General features: G+C 38.0%; 2 protein-coding genes across 5 annotated transcripts; both read right to left on the bottom strand.

Annotated features, from left to right (window-relative positions):
* Positions 1-190: 190 nt before the first annotated feature.
* Positions 191-5,495, bottom strand: LOC121791293 (auxilin-related protein 2-like). 2 transcript variants are annotated; one of them, XM_042189303.1, is made up of 9 exons: positions 5,341-5,483; positions 4,684-5,258; positions 2,304-3,927; positions 2,079-2,220; positions 1,883-1,977; positions 1,691-1,756; positions 1,157-1,246; positions 804-980; positions 191-489 (listed from the first exon to the last, which is right to left on the bottom strand). In XM_042189303.1, exons 2-9 carry the CDS (start codon positions 5,169-5,171, stop codon positions 451-453), a joined length of 2,721 nt encoding a protein of 906 aa, XP_042045237.1. In that variant the 5' UTR covers positions 5,172-5,258; positions 5,341-5,483; the 3' UTR covers positions 191-450. The 2 variants fall into 2 exon arrangements, with proteins under 2 accessions (XP_042045237.1, XP_042045231.1); XM_042189297.1 differs by having other exon boundaries at positions 4,684-5,495.
* Positions 5,496-10,036: 4,541 nt separating this feature from the next.
* LOC121791270 lies at positions 10,037-12,976 on the bottom strand. 3 transcript variants are annotated; one of them, XM_042189284.1, is made up of 3 exons: positions 12,620-12,976; positions 10,929-12,509; positions 10,037-10,840 (listed from the first exon to the last, which is right to left on the bottom strand). In XM_042189284.1, exons 2-3 carry the CDS (start codon positions 12,503-12,505, stop codon positions 10,216-10,218), a joined length of 2,202 nt encoding a protein of 733 aa, XP_042045218.1. In that variant the 5' UTR covers positions 12,506-12,509; positions 12,620-12,976; the 3' UTR covers positions 10,037-10,215. The 3 variants fall into 3 exon arrangements, with proteins under 3 accessions (XP_042045218.1, XP_042045223.1, XP_042045212.1); XM_042189289.1 differs by having other exon boundaries at positions 10,929-12,506; XM_042189278.1 differs by lacking the exon at positions 12,620-12,976 and having other exon boundaries at positions 10,929-12,613.
* Between the last annotated feature and the right edge of the window lie 4,955 nt (positions 12,977-17,931).

Genomic DNA, 17,931 nt, shown 5'->3' with positions numbered 1-17,931 from the left:
GTTCAAATTCAACTTACAGCCAAATCAAAATCAGTGTGCCATAAAAATAAACAACCTGGCAAGTTCAATAAGAAAACCGACACTGATTTTAGCAGAAAAAATTCTATAATCAAGAGAATCGAATGGTATAAAATATGAAAGAGATAATACGGATGAATGGAGAAAAAGAAAACAGAAAGAGAGATCGTAATTGGTAATCAATATTTTCTCTATCTTTCAAGTTTGTTTCCCTTGTATTACATGTAGCATTTCCATCAAATTTACACTTAGATGTACAAACTTTTCAAGCATCTCAGCAGAGCAGGGGTCTCGTATCCATATTCCATCCTTCGAAAAACCCAAAAACCACACCAAAGAGTGTCATTACTTGCATGCTTTGAGACCACTGATTTTACACTCTTGAGATGGTGTGTACTTCCTTCTCAAAGATTAAAGAATTCGAGCCAGCACTTAGAAAAGCTCCTCCGAGTTGAATTTATTCCACGCCTCCTATTGGACGTATCAAAATGACAAAATCAATATCCAGATTCCAGACAGAACTACCTCATAAATATGTAATTCACAATTGAAAGGAGATATCTACAAGCATAATATATCATTAGCTCAATGCTCCCTCGCTCACTCTGCTTTGCTCAACGCAAATGAAAGATCAACGTGTGCAAATTTTGGTGGAGAGAAGAGAACAATAAAGCAAGTCCATTCGGGGATAGCCAAGCAACGGACTTCCCCAAGGTCTCAGTTCATCCCCACCACCCGTCCAATTCAAATGGAGAAAAACAATGATGCAAGAAGCTTGATACTACCTTCAGCAAGTCGAAGACCTTTTCAGTGATGTACTTCTGTTGGAGAGTGGCACCCTTTTGCTGCATCTTGTCAGGATGAATGCATAGGGTAGCTTTTCTATAGGCTTTTTTGACAGAGGCACCAACGATTAAATCTGTCAGTGAAACAGGCTGCCAGCCACATTCGGGCCAAAGCACCTAGCATTCAGGGAACACATTTTAGCAAACTCAAGAAACATAAAGATTTGGAAATGAAACAATCTATTGACATCAGTTCTGATATTGGAAGTGAAGAGGAATAATCACATATCTATAATTAGCATAAGCAAAAGTTGTTAGCATGCTGCATTAGGCAGACACTAATATAAACGCACATATTGCAAACTTGATAATAAGGCTCGCAGATTTCCTTCTTTTCCAGCCGCCCAGCGCTTGATTTCAATATCTAATGTTGCGGCCATCCTCTGCAGTCAGACCAGATAAAACATCAAGTCATGGCACCCAACATGTACTCAACTATATCTAGTAAAGCAATTGAACTCAATCATATTAGTAAATAAACTCAGACCCAAACTAGTTAATATGTAAAACCACCATATTAGTACAATGTAAAGGATAAGGTAACTTAAGGATTCTCCATGTGATCGCCCCTTCTTTTCTACTATAATTACCCGTCATTTAGAACTATTAGCTAATAACAGATCATACAAAAAATTTGAAACAGTTATCTGCACCTATTAACAGAACAAACACGCAACATAGTACAAAGTTGCCATCATAAAATGGTAACAATATTGCATAAACTTACTATGAATGCACAAAAGTAATTATGAATTTTTAGTACTAGCTGAAACACCATACCTAGACAAATTCAGTCACAAGAATGTCTACTTTACTGAGGTACTTACATGTCTTTCTTCCTGCTCCATCTGAGCTTGCAGATCCCGTTGATTCTTCTCAGCCACAGCTTTAGCCTGGGTATATGACACCAAATTCATTAACAAAATAGCAGATCCAGAAGATGAAAACCCATAAAGTCAGTACGTCTAAATCAATCAAGAGATATAAACTAGGGTACAAAGTATGGCAGAAACACATACAGCACGCTCTTGAGTGCGTTGGTGGCGCTCCAGCCTGGCTTGTCTTCTTTCTTCAGTTTCCCCTCCAACCTCTTGGAATTCTCCAGCTGATGGAGCTGTTTTGAATTATTTCAAGACAAAAAAATTTAATCGGTCAGATTCAGTATAAAGATACCAAATAACATCAGCTTCATAAGTGATATAAACAGTCATATACCTCCGAAAACAGAAGATAAATCATCAACAATATTAGAAGTGGAAGAAACTTTCTTTATGTTGGACGATGCTCCATTAGAAGATGTTCTCTTTCCAGATTGAGCACCTCCCTTGTTCTGATACTGCTGACTAGAAAAGGGATTCTAAAAATACATCAAAGAAGAGTCAGAACATTAAATGGCAAAATATCATCAACTGAAGTATGGATCATGATTCTACCACTTACAGTAGAATTTTCTCGTGCCTTAGGTGCACTGTTTGCTCGTCCCATGCCAAAAATTGATTCAAGATCATCATCATTCCTCTGTTGATTCATCATTGTAGCAGATGCTGCTGCTGCTGCCCTTTCACGTGCTTCTGTTGCAGCCCTGTCAACAGCAGCTCTTTCAGCCCGACGTCTTGCTTCTACTTCAGCCCTTACCGCAAAAGCTTTTTCCCTAAGTTCTTTATCTTTTGTTTCTGCAGCAGTGGCCCTTTCCCTAGCTTCTGCAGCAGCCTTTTCGGCTCTCCCTCTGGCTACTGCAGCAGCTCTTTCACGGGCCTCGGCTTGTACCCTTTGCACTGCTACTTTTTCAGCACGTCCCCGAGCTTCAGCACTTACCTTCTCAACAGCAGCCTTTTCAGCTCTTAAGTGAGCTTCAGCGGCTTGTTTTTCACGTGCATGAACTGCTGCCCTACCACGTGCTTCACGATTAGCCCTTTCTACAGCCTGTCTACCCTTCTCTCTTTCAATCTCCATTGATCTCTCCCTCTCCCTCTGAAGTCTTATCTTCTCTCTCTCTTCCTCTTCCTTTTGTTTCCTTTCACGCTCCAATATGTCATTGATATCTCTCAGATTTCTCTCCTGGCTATCTTGTTCATCTTTCTCCAGCTGCACAGATTCCTTATATCTTGCAGTCTTCGCATATTCCCTTTCGCGCACCTCCTTAGCATGCCTGAATTTAGCCTCAGCTTTCTCCATGGCCTCCTTCATAGCTGCAGCTGATGCATCAGCAGCAGCAGAGAATGCATTGGTATCTTCAGTAGAGTGTATGTTTACACTTCCATCAAGGCCATTTTGGGACCCACCCTGGGCAAAGTCATCAAGTTCACCAAACTGCGAAAGCTGCTGGCCCTTGGTCACAGGACGTGACGTCTTAGGACTTTGGGAATATTGACGATGATTTGGCGGGGAAGGGAATTTACCACCTTTCTTTTTTGAACTTGAATAAGAGGAAACTGTTTCTGCCCTTAACTTATGATGAGGAATGGGTGGCGGAGGCCGTGAGGGAGGTGGAGCAGCTGTGGGTTGCGTGAAAAGAGGAATCTCAGATACAGTCAACCATACAACATCTGACTGCTGTCCTAATCCTGATGATGGGGGAGATGCATCAATATGTGAGCTTGTTTCAAAATATTGAGCAGTTTGATCAAAAGATTTCTGAAAGTCTGTAGAAAATTTTGGCATGTCAAATAAGGGAGGTTCCTGAAAGTTATCTAGAGGACTTTTCGTCTCCATATTGCTTTCTGAGTATCTGGAAGAAGAACTCCCTATCTTTTCTCTCGTTGAAACAAATTGCGGAGATGCAGATCTTGAAGGACTCCCTTCTTTACCTCCTGTATCCTTCCCACGGGAAAAAGACTGGGCAGGTTTTCCAAAACTATTAAGAGGATTTAAGTCCTCAAAGCCTCTGCTACCACCTGATGAAGCTTCAGCCCTTGTTTTACTAGATTTTCCATGCTTACTGATCTCCTCTAGTGGATCAGAAAATACCCTGGATGACGAACAATCTTGGGCAGAAACTGTCTCATCCCGAGCACTTCCATGCTTTGAGCCACCAACTGGTACAGAGAGCAAATCTGACTCTGTTCTGTTCTCAGACGTAAAAGGAGAAATTTTCAGGTTCCTAAGGAAGTATATTAGGATTTCTTTCCTTCTCTATGGGTTCTGTGTTTTTATAAATTGGACTCATAACAAGAAGATACACAAATATCAAGATTATGTAAGATTAGGAAAAATCATTACTGTTTCAATTCATATCCAATTACAAACTTTGAGCATAAGGCCAACACCCAAATAGAATAACTGGGCTATATTTCTGATCGTCAAATTGCAAAATTGTGCTCTCATAATGACCGGGCTAAATTTTTTGATTTTTTTATAGGAATATTAACAGTCAAGAGAAAATATATTGACAATTGCACTCTGACTTCCAGAGATAGCCACGAGACATTTGTATGCACATTCTTTGAGCGAAACAGCAAATTCTGAAAGTTGTGAGAAACTCTACCTAGAGAAATAATCCAGCCCCTTTGGCCCACAGAGTGGATAGGACTTATCTTTTAACTTTTAACACAAAGTGACGAGTTGCTATCGTTATTTCAGATAATTACATCAGAGTCACACAAGGATACAGTATAACATTCGACGAACAGATAATGCACAGCACCTTATCATAATCACTTAGTTTCAAACACTTGAACTACATTTGCCTACCTACATGCTAGCTAATATAAATGACATGGTTCAATTGAACAAATGATAACATGAGCACAAGCTTCCACTCTCTAAAACAAAGTTAAACAGTAAAATTTAACTCTTAACTAAAACCAAAGCCAAAAATCACCTGTTGCTAGCAGCAGAAGGAGCACTCCCAAACCCTGCAAGCAGGTCATCATATCCCTTCGAACTCGAATTGCTCTTGCTCTTAGCACCATTGCCCACAATGTTCTTGTTCTCCTTTGCCTGCTCGCTCCTCCCAAAATTCCCCAACAGATGATTGTAATCACGGTTCTGATTTCCAGCAAACACGTCATTGTCAAACCTAACCGCCGAGGTAGGCGAGCTGCTCTTCAATCCCGGCAGCCCTTCAAAAATATCGTCATCATACACCGGCTTATCATAAACAGGAGCCGACGAAGTCGTTTTGCGGCTGCTACTATTGTTTGCCTCCGAAGTGAACATGGAATTATAATCGATTTCCCCCATAGAAGAGTGTTGACTGCTAGGCGTGAACTTGGCGGGCTCGCCAAAGACTTCGCTGAACTGCGCGGATCTCATCGGTTTGGATTTCCCAAATCCGAAGTCGCGGGCCATGATATCCAGATCGTCCATGGATCCAAACACACCGCCCTAATATTAGCCGGATCGGAAAAATGCAACGGAATCTAGATGGCTCCGACCAAATCAAAGCGGGTGTGACTAGGAATGCGCGATCACATGTGTGATTAAGGATTATAATTAAGAAATGGATACAAAACCTCAGTAGGTATAGGCGAATTACCAAAATTTGGCATAGCCATTGCAGTCATGAGAAGAGGGGGTAAACTCTAGGGCTTCTGATTGTACTTCACTTCTCTCCCTCTGAAAAATCAATTGCATCTCACTTAGTCTCCCTTCCTCTTCATATGGCGATAAATTAATTGATTCAACTTATTACTATTGTTTTCGTTTCTTCTCCTCTTTTTTCTTTTTTATCATTTTTTTTTTGTTGATTTTTCTCATACCTGTCGTTGACAATTGGAGTAAAGATTAAATTTAATTTTACAGGGTCTCCTTCTATTTTTCATCGTATATTTAAAAAAATACTAGTAGTATTAAAATATTTCTCGGAACTAATAGTTTGTTATGAAAGAATGAATGATCGTGAATGAAAATCCAAATTGGATGTTTTTATCTGAAGTTAGAAAGGGTGGTCTTTATATCCGACACGTTTAGAGCATCCACCATGGTCGGCGGACAAGCAATAGCTCAGCCATGCCACATCAACAGCACTAAATTCCTCCTGCCACATCAGCTGGACAAGCAACTGGACAAGCAATAGCCCAGCCACAGTCTTGCCACATCATCAGTACTAAAAATAAATATTAACAATCACACAAAATACAAAATTAAATTCATGCCACATATACGGGAAAATTCGATAATTTCATTTAAATTAAAAAGGTACATAATTTAACAAAATTACATAATAAAAAATTACATAATTTAACAAAATTACATAATTAAAAAAAAACCTATCGTCGTGCAGTCCTCCGCGCCCACAACTATTCAATTTTAAAAAAAAAATTCGCTTGTCGGTTCCTCGCCGATCGGGAGGCTGCAATAGCGGCGAGCCGATCGGCGAGCGCCAAAAATCGGCGATCCGCTTGCTCGCCGGCCACTGGAGATGCTCTTAGTGTCGATAACGTTATTAAATACTAGTATCAAAAATTTATGAAATGATGTTTTTTTTCTTTCAAAACTTGCACTTTCATTTTTTTTCAATATTGTCTTGTCATATACTACTTTATTTTATTGTATGATGTTAGTATTTTTTTTGGTTGTGTCGAATTCAAACTCTAATAGGACTTCAAATCCTATTCAAATTAGTGTACACAATTGATTAACGGGCTTCCTAGAGTTGGCATGTCAATTATCCGAGGAAGGCAACCATCTACCCGGCACGAGAAAATTATGGGTGATCGTGGGAGGTGGTCACCTCACGGCACAAGGAAACTATAGGTGATCGCAGGAGGTGGCCACCTCTCCGAGACAAGAAAATTTATATTTGACTGACTAAAGAAATAACTTATACTACGTAGTCAAACTTTAACACACAAAAGAATTTGGTAAGATGAAGCATTTTTAGAGAAAAATTATCGTGCATTATGTGATGACACAACAATATTTCAAAGTATGTGAGTACAAGCAGTGGTGGACGCACAAATGAACGTAAGTAGGGGCTAAATTTTTAAAATTCACCTTAAAATTAAATTTGTACGTAACTTAGATTATTAATAGGGGCTTTTATATAACAATGTGTATAAAATATGAATAAATTTTAGAACTTCCCTCATTACATGTAGTTCCGCCGATGAGTACAAGTACTTAGCCAACACATACTTTTAAGGGCTCGTTTGATAAGCTAGTAATGCCTAGATATAGATTTGTATCTATAAACTTCCTCCGTCCCATAAAAATATGGGCGAATGAAATGGCATGAGAATTAAGACACAATTGATAAAGTAAGAGAGAGGAGAAGAATGATATGATAAAGTAAGAGAGAGGAGGAGAATGGTAGTTAAAGTAGAGTTAGTGGATAGTGGGACCTACATTATTAAATTGATATAACTTTCCAAAAATGGAACCCACATATTTTTGTGGGACGGACGAAAATGAAAAGTGCACATATTTTTATGGAACGAATGGAGTATTTCTAAGTGTTTGGTAACATAGTTACATTACCTTACTAGACTGTGTTTTTCTCTACAGCTCATCTCGGCCCGACAGATTTAACGTCAAATTAAATGAGCCGATATGTATCCCTCCAAATCCGTCGGATACAATTCTGCCTCCATTCATGTACCCAGATTAAAATTTTTTTATCTCTTTCATACTCTTTTCTTCCATCGCTCTTTCAATCATTTCTCTATTTCAATCTCACAATATACTTTTGTTCCAAAGCTCTTCAAGCAAGTCACTGATATCTGCAAAATTTCAATTGGTGAGTGTTTATCAATTATCAGATCTTTCTCTATTTCTCTCTTATCTTCTTTTTCATGATGAAATTATTTCTGAGTTATCAATGTCCAAATATTTTAAATTAAAATTTGCGTGATAAATTAATTCTTCGTTGTATTACAATATTGGGAAAAAGAATAAAACAAGAAGCAAATTTCAATAAAATTAAAAATAAAAAATAAAAACAAGAGAGAAGTAAAATTGAGATTGGGATTGGAGAGGGGTGAATATGAATTGATGGGGAATAAGGTATATATAGTGGATAAAAGATGAATTAAATTTTATTTTTTAAAAAAGGGGAGATTGACTGGGCCGATTTATCGGCTTCAGGGCGGAGCCGCAGGGGATGAGAGAGAGGCCCCCTCTCCAAAATGGGGCATTTGAGAGCCCATGGGGGGCCGATCGCTAGGCCCTTGTGATCGCCCCTATTAAGATTGCCCTTAAGGACTTGTACGTGGAGATAGAGAGAATAGAGAATGCAACAATGTTATTTTTCATGCCATTAAAGAGAAAGAGAGGCATGATGAATATTTGGTCACTATTCATATATGATCAATTGAAAAAAAACTTCAAATGAACAAAAGCAACTAAGAAACAAAGAAAGGAAAAAAGCAAAAGCATTTGACATCCAAATGAGAAATTATCTCAAATGCTCCATTGTGATCATACTCAAAGCTTCAGAATAAGCAATACACGAAGCAACTACATTCTTGACACTGGCCATATTTTTTATTTACACAAACTGATAAACATAAACAAATAAACATGAGGATGATGAAGATTTATTCACTATTCATATATAAAGAATTTCATAAATTATCTTATGTAAAAGAGATAATATTTCAAGAGCTATACAAAAAAATAATACCAATTAGCAGCAGCTATCTCTGCTATCAATCATAGCTCGCATAAAAACACTAGTAAATCAAGTACAAATATTGGATTCCATTGAAAGAAAACAATAGAAAGTAGAATGTATGAATGAAAAGGAAAAATGAGCAAGGTATCTGGCGCGAAATCCTTATCGAATTTCCAACCCTGAACAACGAGGGTTTAGGGTCACAACGAGGATTTCCAACCCTAAACCCTAAACAACGAGCTCCTTCAAGGTCACAAGTAGAACCCCTTCCTCCCGATCAGTCCAAATACGCCGAGTCCTTTCGCTTTTGGGTTGTTGGGGTCCAAAACCCCTGCTAGTTCCTGATCATAATATCAGGAAAACACACACCAAATTCAGCGCATAGGATTTTGCAGAACTAACGAAAGCTACAATAAATTATCTTAACACAAACCGTGACCACCAGAAGAGGATTCCATAATTGCTTTGCTAACCTGGAAATCAGTCATGTAGCCTAGAAAAACCAACTACATCATGTGTGGCCACGACAATCACACACATATAGTGAAAAACCCAACACGTGAAGATTTTTAGTAAGGTTTAGTAGAGAGCCTAATACCATTAACAGAAGTTTGTTTACCTTTCGAAGAACCATGCACAAGAATGAAGTCGCTTGAGAAATAAGGAGGGGAAAAAGAGAGTGAAATAAACAGATTCAATAATTTAGGTTTAGAGGGAGCCGCCATAGGAGGGAAAAAGAGAGCCAAATTTTTGTTATTGTTTTTTTGTTTCCCATGTAGAGTATATAGGAATTAAAAGATTTGATTAATGCACAAGATTTGATTTGTTAGCTACATCTCGAAATACAAATAATTACATATTTTGCTTGAATAGAAATAATGTTTTGTTAAACATCCTCTGATCACCTACCTCTTTTAATATCAAACTCAAATATTGTTGCATGATGCAGGTAAATATCTTGAGAAGATACTCGGGCACTAGTATTGACATGTTATTGTTTTCTAAAAAAGTTTTAATACACATAATAGACAGTTTTCACATGGCATCGCTCTAACAAATGAGAAATACTTTAAAACAATCGAGATTTGATTGTAGTTTAGGAAAAAAGTATTTGTCACTAAAGAGAAAGAGGAAAAATTTGCAGAGAGCATTTAGCTAAGAATGGAAAGGATGTTACTATTTTATTGGTTGATTAAAAACATGCACTATTGCAAATACATACACTCCCTCGGTGAATGATCTTTCACTTGTAGAAAAATCCATTCGATCCACACAGAAGATGGTCGAATAAATAAATATTTAATTTAGTTTCTAAATATATTACAATGCATTATTCATATTGTATGGAAAAAGTGAAACCAAAAGGGCGGCATGAACTCTTGCACAACCTTATAGAAATACAATTTTGCAATCTTACAACAAAAGGGATAAGGAACTTCTGCACAGCTTCCTACTTATAAACCACAATCAAACTTTATGGAACATAAATACAAGTGTTAAATCCAAAGCTTGCTACTATCAGCCTAGACTATGCGGCACCGATACGGATACGCGTATCGGTATCCGAAGGATACGGATACGCGGATACGGCTCTTTCCCAAACAACCCGATACGCGGATACGTTTTAACTATTTTTTTTAATAAATAATAATAGTGCAAAATAAATTACAAAATAGATATTCTAATTCAACATAGAGACATTAAAGGTCTATTACACTCAAAATAACATGATAGCAGCAGGTTCTAAATTAGGAAATAATTAAAAGGTAGTAGCAAACTAGCATCAAGCCATCAACATCAAGCTTCTTCCTCATTCCCCGTCTCCTCCAGCTCCACACCTTCATCCTCGGCATCACCCAATCCAAATGATACAGCCTGCAACTCAGGTTCATCAATGGAGAGGTCAGCAACTTCAAGAAGACCAACACCACTAAGGGAATCAAAAGAATCTCCCCCAACATCCCACATCCTTGTCTCTCCTTTCTTGTATGCATCAGTTCTTCTTGACAAATGTCTCAGATTTGAGTGCACAAAGACCAAATCTTCAGCCCGCTCAGGAGTTAAGGCATTTCTCTTGACACTATGGATGAAGCTATATGTGCTCCAATTTCTTTCACAGCAAGAAGAAGAGGCCGGTTGGCTGAGCAGTTTCATGGCCAAACTCATCAAAAGAGGGATAGATTGTCCATGATTTGTCCACCATGTCATTGGGGAAACAGCCCATCTATCATGTATAGAATCAGGGTCATTGAATTCTTCTGAACAACTAGAAAACCTTGCATATTCTTCCTTCACTGCAGCCAACTCTTGCGGTATGCGAAAGAATTTCTTGAAGCAAGTCATCCTCATTTGTGATATTTCCTTGTCCTTGTGGGGGGGTAGTCGGCCAGCACCTTCTTGAAGCCACATGTTGCTGTAAAATCTGGAATTGGCAGCAATTTAGATCATGAAGTTAAAATGAAAAAATGAAGAGCAAAGAATCTGAATTTTAATTGCACAGTGCATATTACCTTGGATTGAGTGAATGAGCCAAACAATGAAGTGGATTATTGCCTTTTGTCCACCTAGCAATCAATATATCATGAATAACAGAGTAGAGGTCTGACTCCTCATTTGGTTCCTTCCCTTCATACAAATATATTTCTTTCTTCACTTTCTCAATCATTGAATCCCACATCTCATAGATTAAGTGAAGACACGGGGTGTCGGTGTCCGCAAAGCGTATCATATCATAGATAGGACTAGTGAACCTAAGAATGTATTCCACATTGCCCCACCAGACATCACTTAGTATTTTTTCCTTTACATGTTGGGCAGTTGAAGCATCCTCTTTGTAGATGCTCCATTTGTCACTAATCACCATGTGTTGGAGAGCTGCTTTTACCTCAACAAACCGTTTTAGCATACACACAACCGATGCAAATCTTGTTTCAGCAATAGAGAGCAACTTCAAATGGCTGAACTCATTAAACATGGAAAGACGCATGCCATGATTCATTATGAAATTCTTGATCATAGTAGCCTCAACTTTGACATTGTTTATAAATTCTAATCGACTCCAAACCTGCATATCCTCATCAGTAGGTGTCCTTGGCAGTTTAGGTTCACATATATTTTTCATAGCAAGGTTGAGAGTATGCACTACACAAGGTGTCCAAAATATGTGATCATTTTCAGCTTCAATTAAAAGACCCGCACCTTTGCAATTTGCAGCATTATCTGTGATGATTTGTACCACATTTTGTCGACCTACTTCATCAATGATAGCCCTCAACTTCTCAGCAATATATTCTTTTGACTTGTATTCTCCTTCACAATTGTCAGCCCTCAAAAACATTGGTGCTTTCTCAGAAACAGCGGTGAAGTTGATGATTGGCCTCCTCTGAGGATCTGACCAACCATCAGAGCAGATTGTGACCCCTTTCTCTGGCCATGTGCTCTTTGTACTCTCCAATAGAGTCTCTATGTGCCTTCTTTCTTGCTTGAGCAGTGATTCCCTTGCCCTGTTATACCCAGGTATTGTGTAACTTGGCAAATTGCGGCTGCAAGCAAATGCAAAAGCTTCTCTAAAATATGGGTTTCTCAGAAAGTTGAAAGAAATCCCTCCAGAAAACATTGCTCTAACAATTAAAGCATCCAAGTGCTTGCGGTCTTGCAATGCCCATGATTTTTCCAATTGAGAAACAGGCCCCCTCTTGGTCCTCTTGCTGTTGTCTGAAGGAGCTACAGGCAAAGAAACAGTGCATGCCTTTGATCTTTCCAATAGCTCCTTACACTTTTCCACTTCCCTCCTCATGTCACTCAGCATTTCAAATGAAACATTTGGACATGTCTTAATCCCCTGTCTTAATTTTTGCAGCAAATGAGCTTCAACTCTTGTATAGCTAGTGCTTTTTGAAAATGGACAATAGTTGCATCTCCATAATATATTTCCTCCACCAGGTTTAGGCTTCTCTAGAATGGTGACATGATCCCACAATGGAGCCCTGATATCAGTTATTTGTCTGGACCCAGATCCAACACTAGAACTAGCAGCAGAACTAGCACTAGAACTAGCAGCAGTAGCACTCAGATTTGGAGATGCCATACTGCTGAAATTATAATTGAATTGAATTGGGGGAGCAAAAAACTGAATTATAACATAGAAAAGCGATGGCAAAAATAGATACATAAAACGAAAAATCTAAAAAAAAAAGCATACCGAATCTATGGAGGCGGGGAGTTTTTGACCTAGCTGCGGCTTTCTCAATTGTGTGGAATCTTATATTGTATAGAGCATCATTATTTATAGAGCTAGATTTGTTCATCCAGCTGCAATGGGCTACATCACAAATGGGCTTTTTGGTCCAGCCCGTTAATTCTATCGGGCCGGCTCCTTTAGATGGGCTTTAAACTGGGCCGTATCCACCGAGATACGTATCGAATCTGAGGTTTCCCGGCCCAATACGGCCCATCCCGCGGATACGCCCAGGATACGTATCCGTCGCGTATCCGTCGCGTATCGGTATCGGATACGTATCCGATACGCGATACGGCAACAAAGTGAAGTATCCGTGTTATATAGAGCCTAGATTGTCAAAGCTTGGGCCATATTCTACACCAAATGACGGGTTATCAAAGAAATACTACATCCGTCCCACATTAAGAGTCCACATTTGACTCGGTACTGATTTTAAGAAATGTAAAGGAAAGTGGATTAAAAAAGTTAGTAGAGTAAGGGGTCCCACTTTATATATTAGTTTTATAATGAAATGTGTGTGGAATGAGTTAGTGGAATGTAGGGTCTACTTACCATTTATAGTAAAAGTGAACTCTTATTGTGGGACGGACTAAAATGGCCAAAATGGACTCTTACTGTGAGACGGAGGTAGTACTTGAAAAGATCACAGAGCATACTCAGCCAAGACACGTTTTTAATATAACCAACATGATCAATATGTCAAATTCACTCACCACAAGTGTTAATTCTGATGCTTAAAGCAAACACCTTGCATCTAACCAGACAATGCATTGTCACTAGGAGGCATGATGAAGATTTTATCAGTCTTAATACATAATAAGAACTTCATAAATTATCTTCTCTAAAAGAGATACTTATTATTTTCAAGAGCTATACATAATATTATCAATTAACTTCAATCCAACATAGCTAGCATAAAAACACTAGCTAATCATGTGCAATTGTTGGAATTTATTGAAAGAAAATGATAGAAAGAAGATGTACAAATGATAAGGAAAAATAAGCAAACACAAAATATATATCGGTTCAAACCACATTTCCTAGTTAAAAAAAAAATCACAAAAAAGTTCATACTTCATCATACAGAAAATAAATATTGATTCAAAACACATTCCTAAATTCAAAACATCATAAAAAGGCTTATCTTAGTCTAAGTCTCTGTTGAAACTTGATGGTCAGACGTTGGTTGGGCATGACGAAATCTCAGAAGTCCACGTTATGGCATGTCTTCCACGTTGGCTCGGTCCTTACCAAATATCTGCTTCCAATCGTCAAAGTAAGGCCATGATTGGGCACGCATGAACCTTGCATATCCATCTTTCTGCAATAAAAAAAGTAAGAAAATTTCGCATCACTTATCATACATTTACAATAATTAACAAGAGTTTTTATCAGTAATAAAACAAAAGTAAAGAAGTATACAAGATTTATAATGATAGAATCACTTTTTTCTCAAAAGAAAAGAAATAAAATAAGCCAAGTCCTAGTCACAGTGAATAAACAATTGGCCAAATTTATTTTACTTCTTCCATCCAACAAAGACGTGATATGTATACTACAAATTAGATCATTAGACACAAGCATACCTTCACAATTTCTGGCTACTGCTGGTCATCACAGTCGATTTTGTGGTCTCCATTCAAATTAAAAGCGACACCGCTCTGCTTAGGGATATATTCGAGAGTGTAATAACTCTTTTTCCAAGCAGACACCTTTGATATGATTTTGAGATAAACCTTTGATATGATATTGAGATAAACCTTCAGATCGGTTGTCGGAAACTCACAATACAACGCTTCTTCCCTAAGAAGGTATCTGCCACGAAATCCATTATCTAATTTCCAACCTTGAACAACAAGCTCCTTCAAGGTCGTTAGTAGAACCTCTTCATCTCTATCAGTCCAAATACGTCGATTCCAAATACCTTGAAAATCAGCCATGTTGCCTAGAAACCAACGGCGGCATGTTTGGATACAACGATCACACATATAGTGAAAAAAACTATTAATTTGAATGTGTATGAAGTGTGTGCACAATCTTCTTGTTAAAATTATTTACAAAACATAGTTCAATAACATGAGTATACTGATTTACGACAGTAACATAAGTGTTTTTTTACCTTTCAGGAACAGTGCACAAGAACAAGGAGTCGCCGCACGTGAGCATTAAGGAGGGAAAAAAGAGAGCGGCAATTGGATGCTCAGTTTTTTTCCCACGTAGAGTATATATAGGAAATCAACAGATTTGATAATTTAGGTTAGGAGCGATCTGTCGTGAGAATAAGGAGGGAAAAAAGAGAGCCAAATGTGATATTCTTTTTGTTTCCCACGTAGAATTTAAAGGAATTTAAAAGATTTGATTAGGTCAATACAAAGGACAATCTAGAAAATAGATGAATTTAATTAGGTCAAATTTGTCATTGCATATATATTTCTTATTTCATAACTTCCCTATCAAACAAAGTGGGCCTATTAGAAAAAAAATTAACTAGGGTATCAAACATGTTATTAAAATCATATATTTTCCTAACTTGTCTTTAAATCTAGATCACTAACTAATCTAGGTATATCCCACATCACTTATCAAAGAGGCCTTAAATGTGCACATTGAGCTGCGATAAGAAGAGTGTTAAGTAGAGCTTTAATAAATCATCTTCTTTATTCTAAGTCAGGACTCTTGGAGGTGCACATTTTCATACATATACCAATGTGTTTATTTCTTCTTATGACCAAGTGCTACTTTTTATAGTACCCCTGTTTAATATCTACAAGTGAAAGCTCGATCATTGTATGATCCATTTTCTACCTCTCCCCCCTTTATCCCTCTCATAGTGACACTTTTATGAGCCTTGTTATCCTTAGCAAAATGTGGTTGAAGTAAGCTTATATGTGTGTTGTGTTACTTGTGCTATTGATATATCACAAACTCCTAGGTCCAGAGGATTCGCTAGATCACAGGGTCTAGGAGATCCTGGAACCTTCAGAATTCGGTCGTTGGACACACAATTTTCCGCTTCAAAAACCTCAACCTACTACACTATTGGCTAGTATAGAGAAGCAAATGATTGATCTCACGAGGACGGATGAGTTAGCATGCATTTGGAGGGTTTTAGAAGGGTTTGGCTGCTGTCACGCAACAAGTGGGTTGAGAATTTTAACTACTGAACTTAGGAAATGAAAACTAACTACTCTATCTACTGGGTCTAGGAAACGGGTCCATACGGCACATGCATGACTCAAAATGTAAATCAACTTGAGAGACAAAATCAACGAGCTGGGACTATACTGACTTTCCTAAAATGACCGAACAAACTAGCACAGAAAGTGGGGACCAAATTTCCCTAAGTGTCCAGGTTCTGGAAAAGCTACAGAAAAGTAAAAGGACAAAGCAGAGAGAACATACAGATTGTAGATTTGATCCTAACTACCAACAAACTTCATCTTCTTCAGGAATCTAACGGGAAAACAGAATAAACCAGAGTAATAAACATCATGAAAACAGAGCAAGTTCCAGATCTAAAATTAAACAAGGAATTAAAGGCTAAACTCAACAGATCTAAACTACTGGGCCTAGCAGATGTGAGAACAAACAGTAAACAGCTATAATCATGCAGAATTCAAACAGCAAACTCCAGATCCATCACGATTCTCCAAATCCCAACGTCTCCATAATCAGATCCACAACCTCCAATAATAATCCAACAGATCCCAGCTCCAAACATCCAACAAACAACAAAAATACGAAATGGGAAAACAGTAAACACACATCAACTCAACAAGATCCAGCAAAACCAACGGAAACTTCCATGATATTTAGAACTGAGTTTGATTCCAGCAGATCCAAGTCAGAACAGAAACTGCTAAGCTAAAAACAACAAGTACTTAAAAATGAAAAGTAATCCAAAGCAGAATGTAAAAGATTGTTTCTTCGCCTTCACAAAGCGGTGTTACACAGCAGCAAACGAACTAAAACCACCACGGTAGCCGGAAATCACCTCATAACCAAGTGCGCAGCAAACTGAAGTGTATTTTTGAAGTGTGGAGCTAAGTGAAAGAGCTAGGAGCCTCCTAAATTGATCTAAAAGCGTATATCCTCCTTCTTCAATGTTGAGGTCTTTATATAGGTGAGACTCTAATCCCTAAGGCATGTTCTTGGTGAATTGACGCTTGTGCCCCTGAATAGGATCTTTTTAAACTCTGCTCTTTGCTCCATTCTGCTCCTGTGCCAACTTCTTGATTCTCCTAGGTCCGAGCGATGACTTCTGATATTTCACTTCAAAATTCATCTCTTTTGCGTTTGCCAGGTTAATTAGCACCAATTCCTGGTCCTGACAGATTTATTACGCACCTGAACTTAGAAACATACATTAGTGCACCGAAAACATAGAATTTAGATCTACAACAAATGCATGAAATGAGCCTTATCAAACTGCTCACACTTAAACCATACTTGTCCTCAAGTATAAAAGACAAGAAAAAGAAATAAGGCAAATTTCGATGCATGGTTCCCATTTTAACCGACCCTACGGAAAAGAAAAAGATATAACTCCTAGACCTAGACGCAAAAAGACTTGGACAAAGAAAAAAGACACAAACACACATACAGAAAACAACAAGACAGAAAAACACATTGACACATAAATGCATAAACTGGTATTATTTTCTAGCAACCGTCCCCACAAGATTAAGGTCAATCCAAGCCTCTACAGCCTCATATTCCTTCCCCTCCCTTCTTATATCTGGTTAGGTTGTCAGTTCGTCAAGATAACCTTAGTTCTTAACATCTGTTGGATTCACTCGATCACTCATTCCTCATCAAGGATGTTAGGATCATTCGCTCATCATTTTGCCATACCACTGATGCCTTGAGATCAACTGACATATAATAGTTCCTTAAGGTCAATCATTAGGTTGCAATGAGGCTAGGGGGTTACAGTGTATATAGGTGAGAGTCCTAGGGGTCCTAAGTTCAAGAAGTATAAGTGAAAACATACTGCGGACATGTGAACTTAGGGATAAAATTTGGGAACAACCTCCCTATGTACAATTCTAACATCCCAAAATTCGGAGATGTTCCCTGGCTAATTAGCCTTATTCTCTACTCTTTTCTACTAGGTCAGAATAAAATTTTTTCTGCCCTTTGTTTTTATTTTCTCTATTTTTTCTAATTTTTTTTCTATATACATATATATAGGGGTGCATTATAATGATAATCTCAATTTTCGTAATAACCCTATAACTAAACCTGGACCACACATTTTTAAAATCACGTGG

This window comes from Salvia splendens, chromosome 2, assembly GCF_004379255.2.
Source record: "Salvia splendens isolate huo1 chromosome 2, SspV2, whole genome shotgun sequence".
NCBI lineage: Eukaryota > Viridiplantae > Streptophyta > Magnoliopsida > Lamiales > Lamiaceae > Salvia > Salvia splendens.
Note: the sequence above shows the minus strand (reverse complement) of the source record. Positions and strands in the feature narration are given on the sequence as shown.

Coding starts and splice junctions, on each gene's coding strand:
- LOC121791293 (XM_042189297.1), bottom strand. CDS start 5,171: ATGGACGATCTGGATATCATGGCCCGCGACTTCGGATTTGGGAAATCC. Junction 1,757..1,882: donor AACGCACTCAAGAGCGTGCT/GTATGTGTTTCT, acceptor TCATATACCCAG/GCTAAAGCTGTGGCTGAGAA. Junction 490..803: donor AGGTCTTCGACTTGCTGAAG/GTAGTATCAAGC, acceptor TACGTCCAATAG/GAGGCGTGGAATAAATTCAA.
- LOC121791270 (XM_042189278.1), bottom strand. CDS start 12,589: ATGTATCTATTTTTGCCATCGCTTTTCTATGTTATAATTCAGTTTTTT. Junction 10,841..10,928: donor GCTCATTCACTCAATCCAAG/GTAATATGCACT, acceptor TGCCAATTCCAG/ATTTTACAGCAACATGTGGC.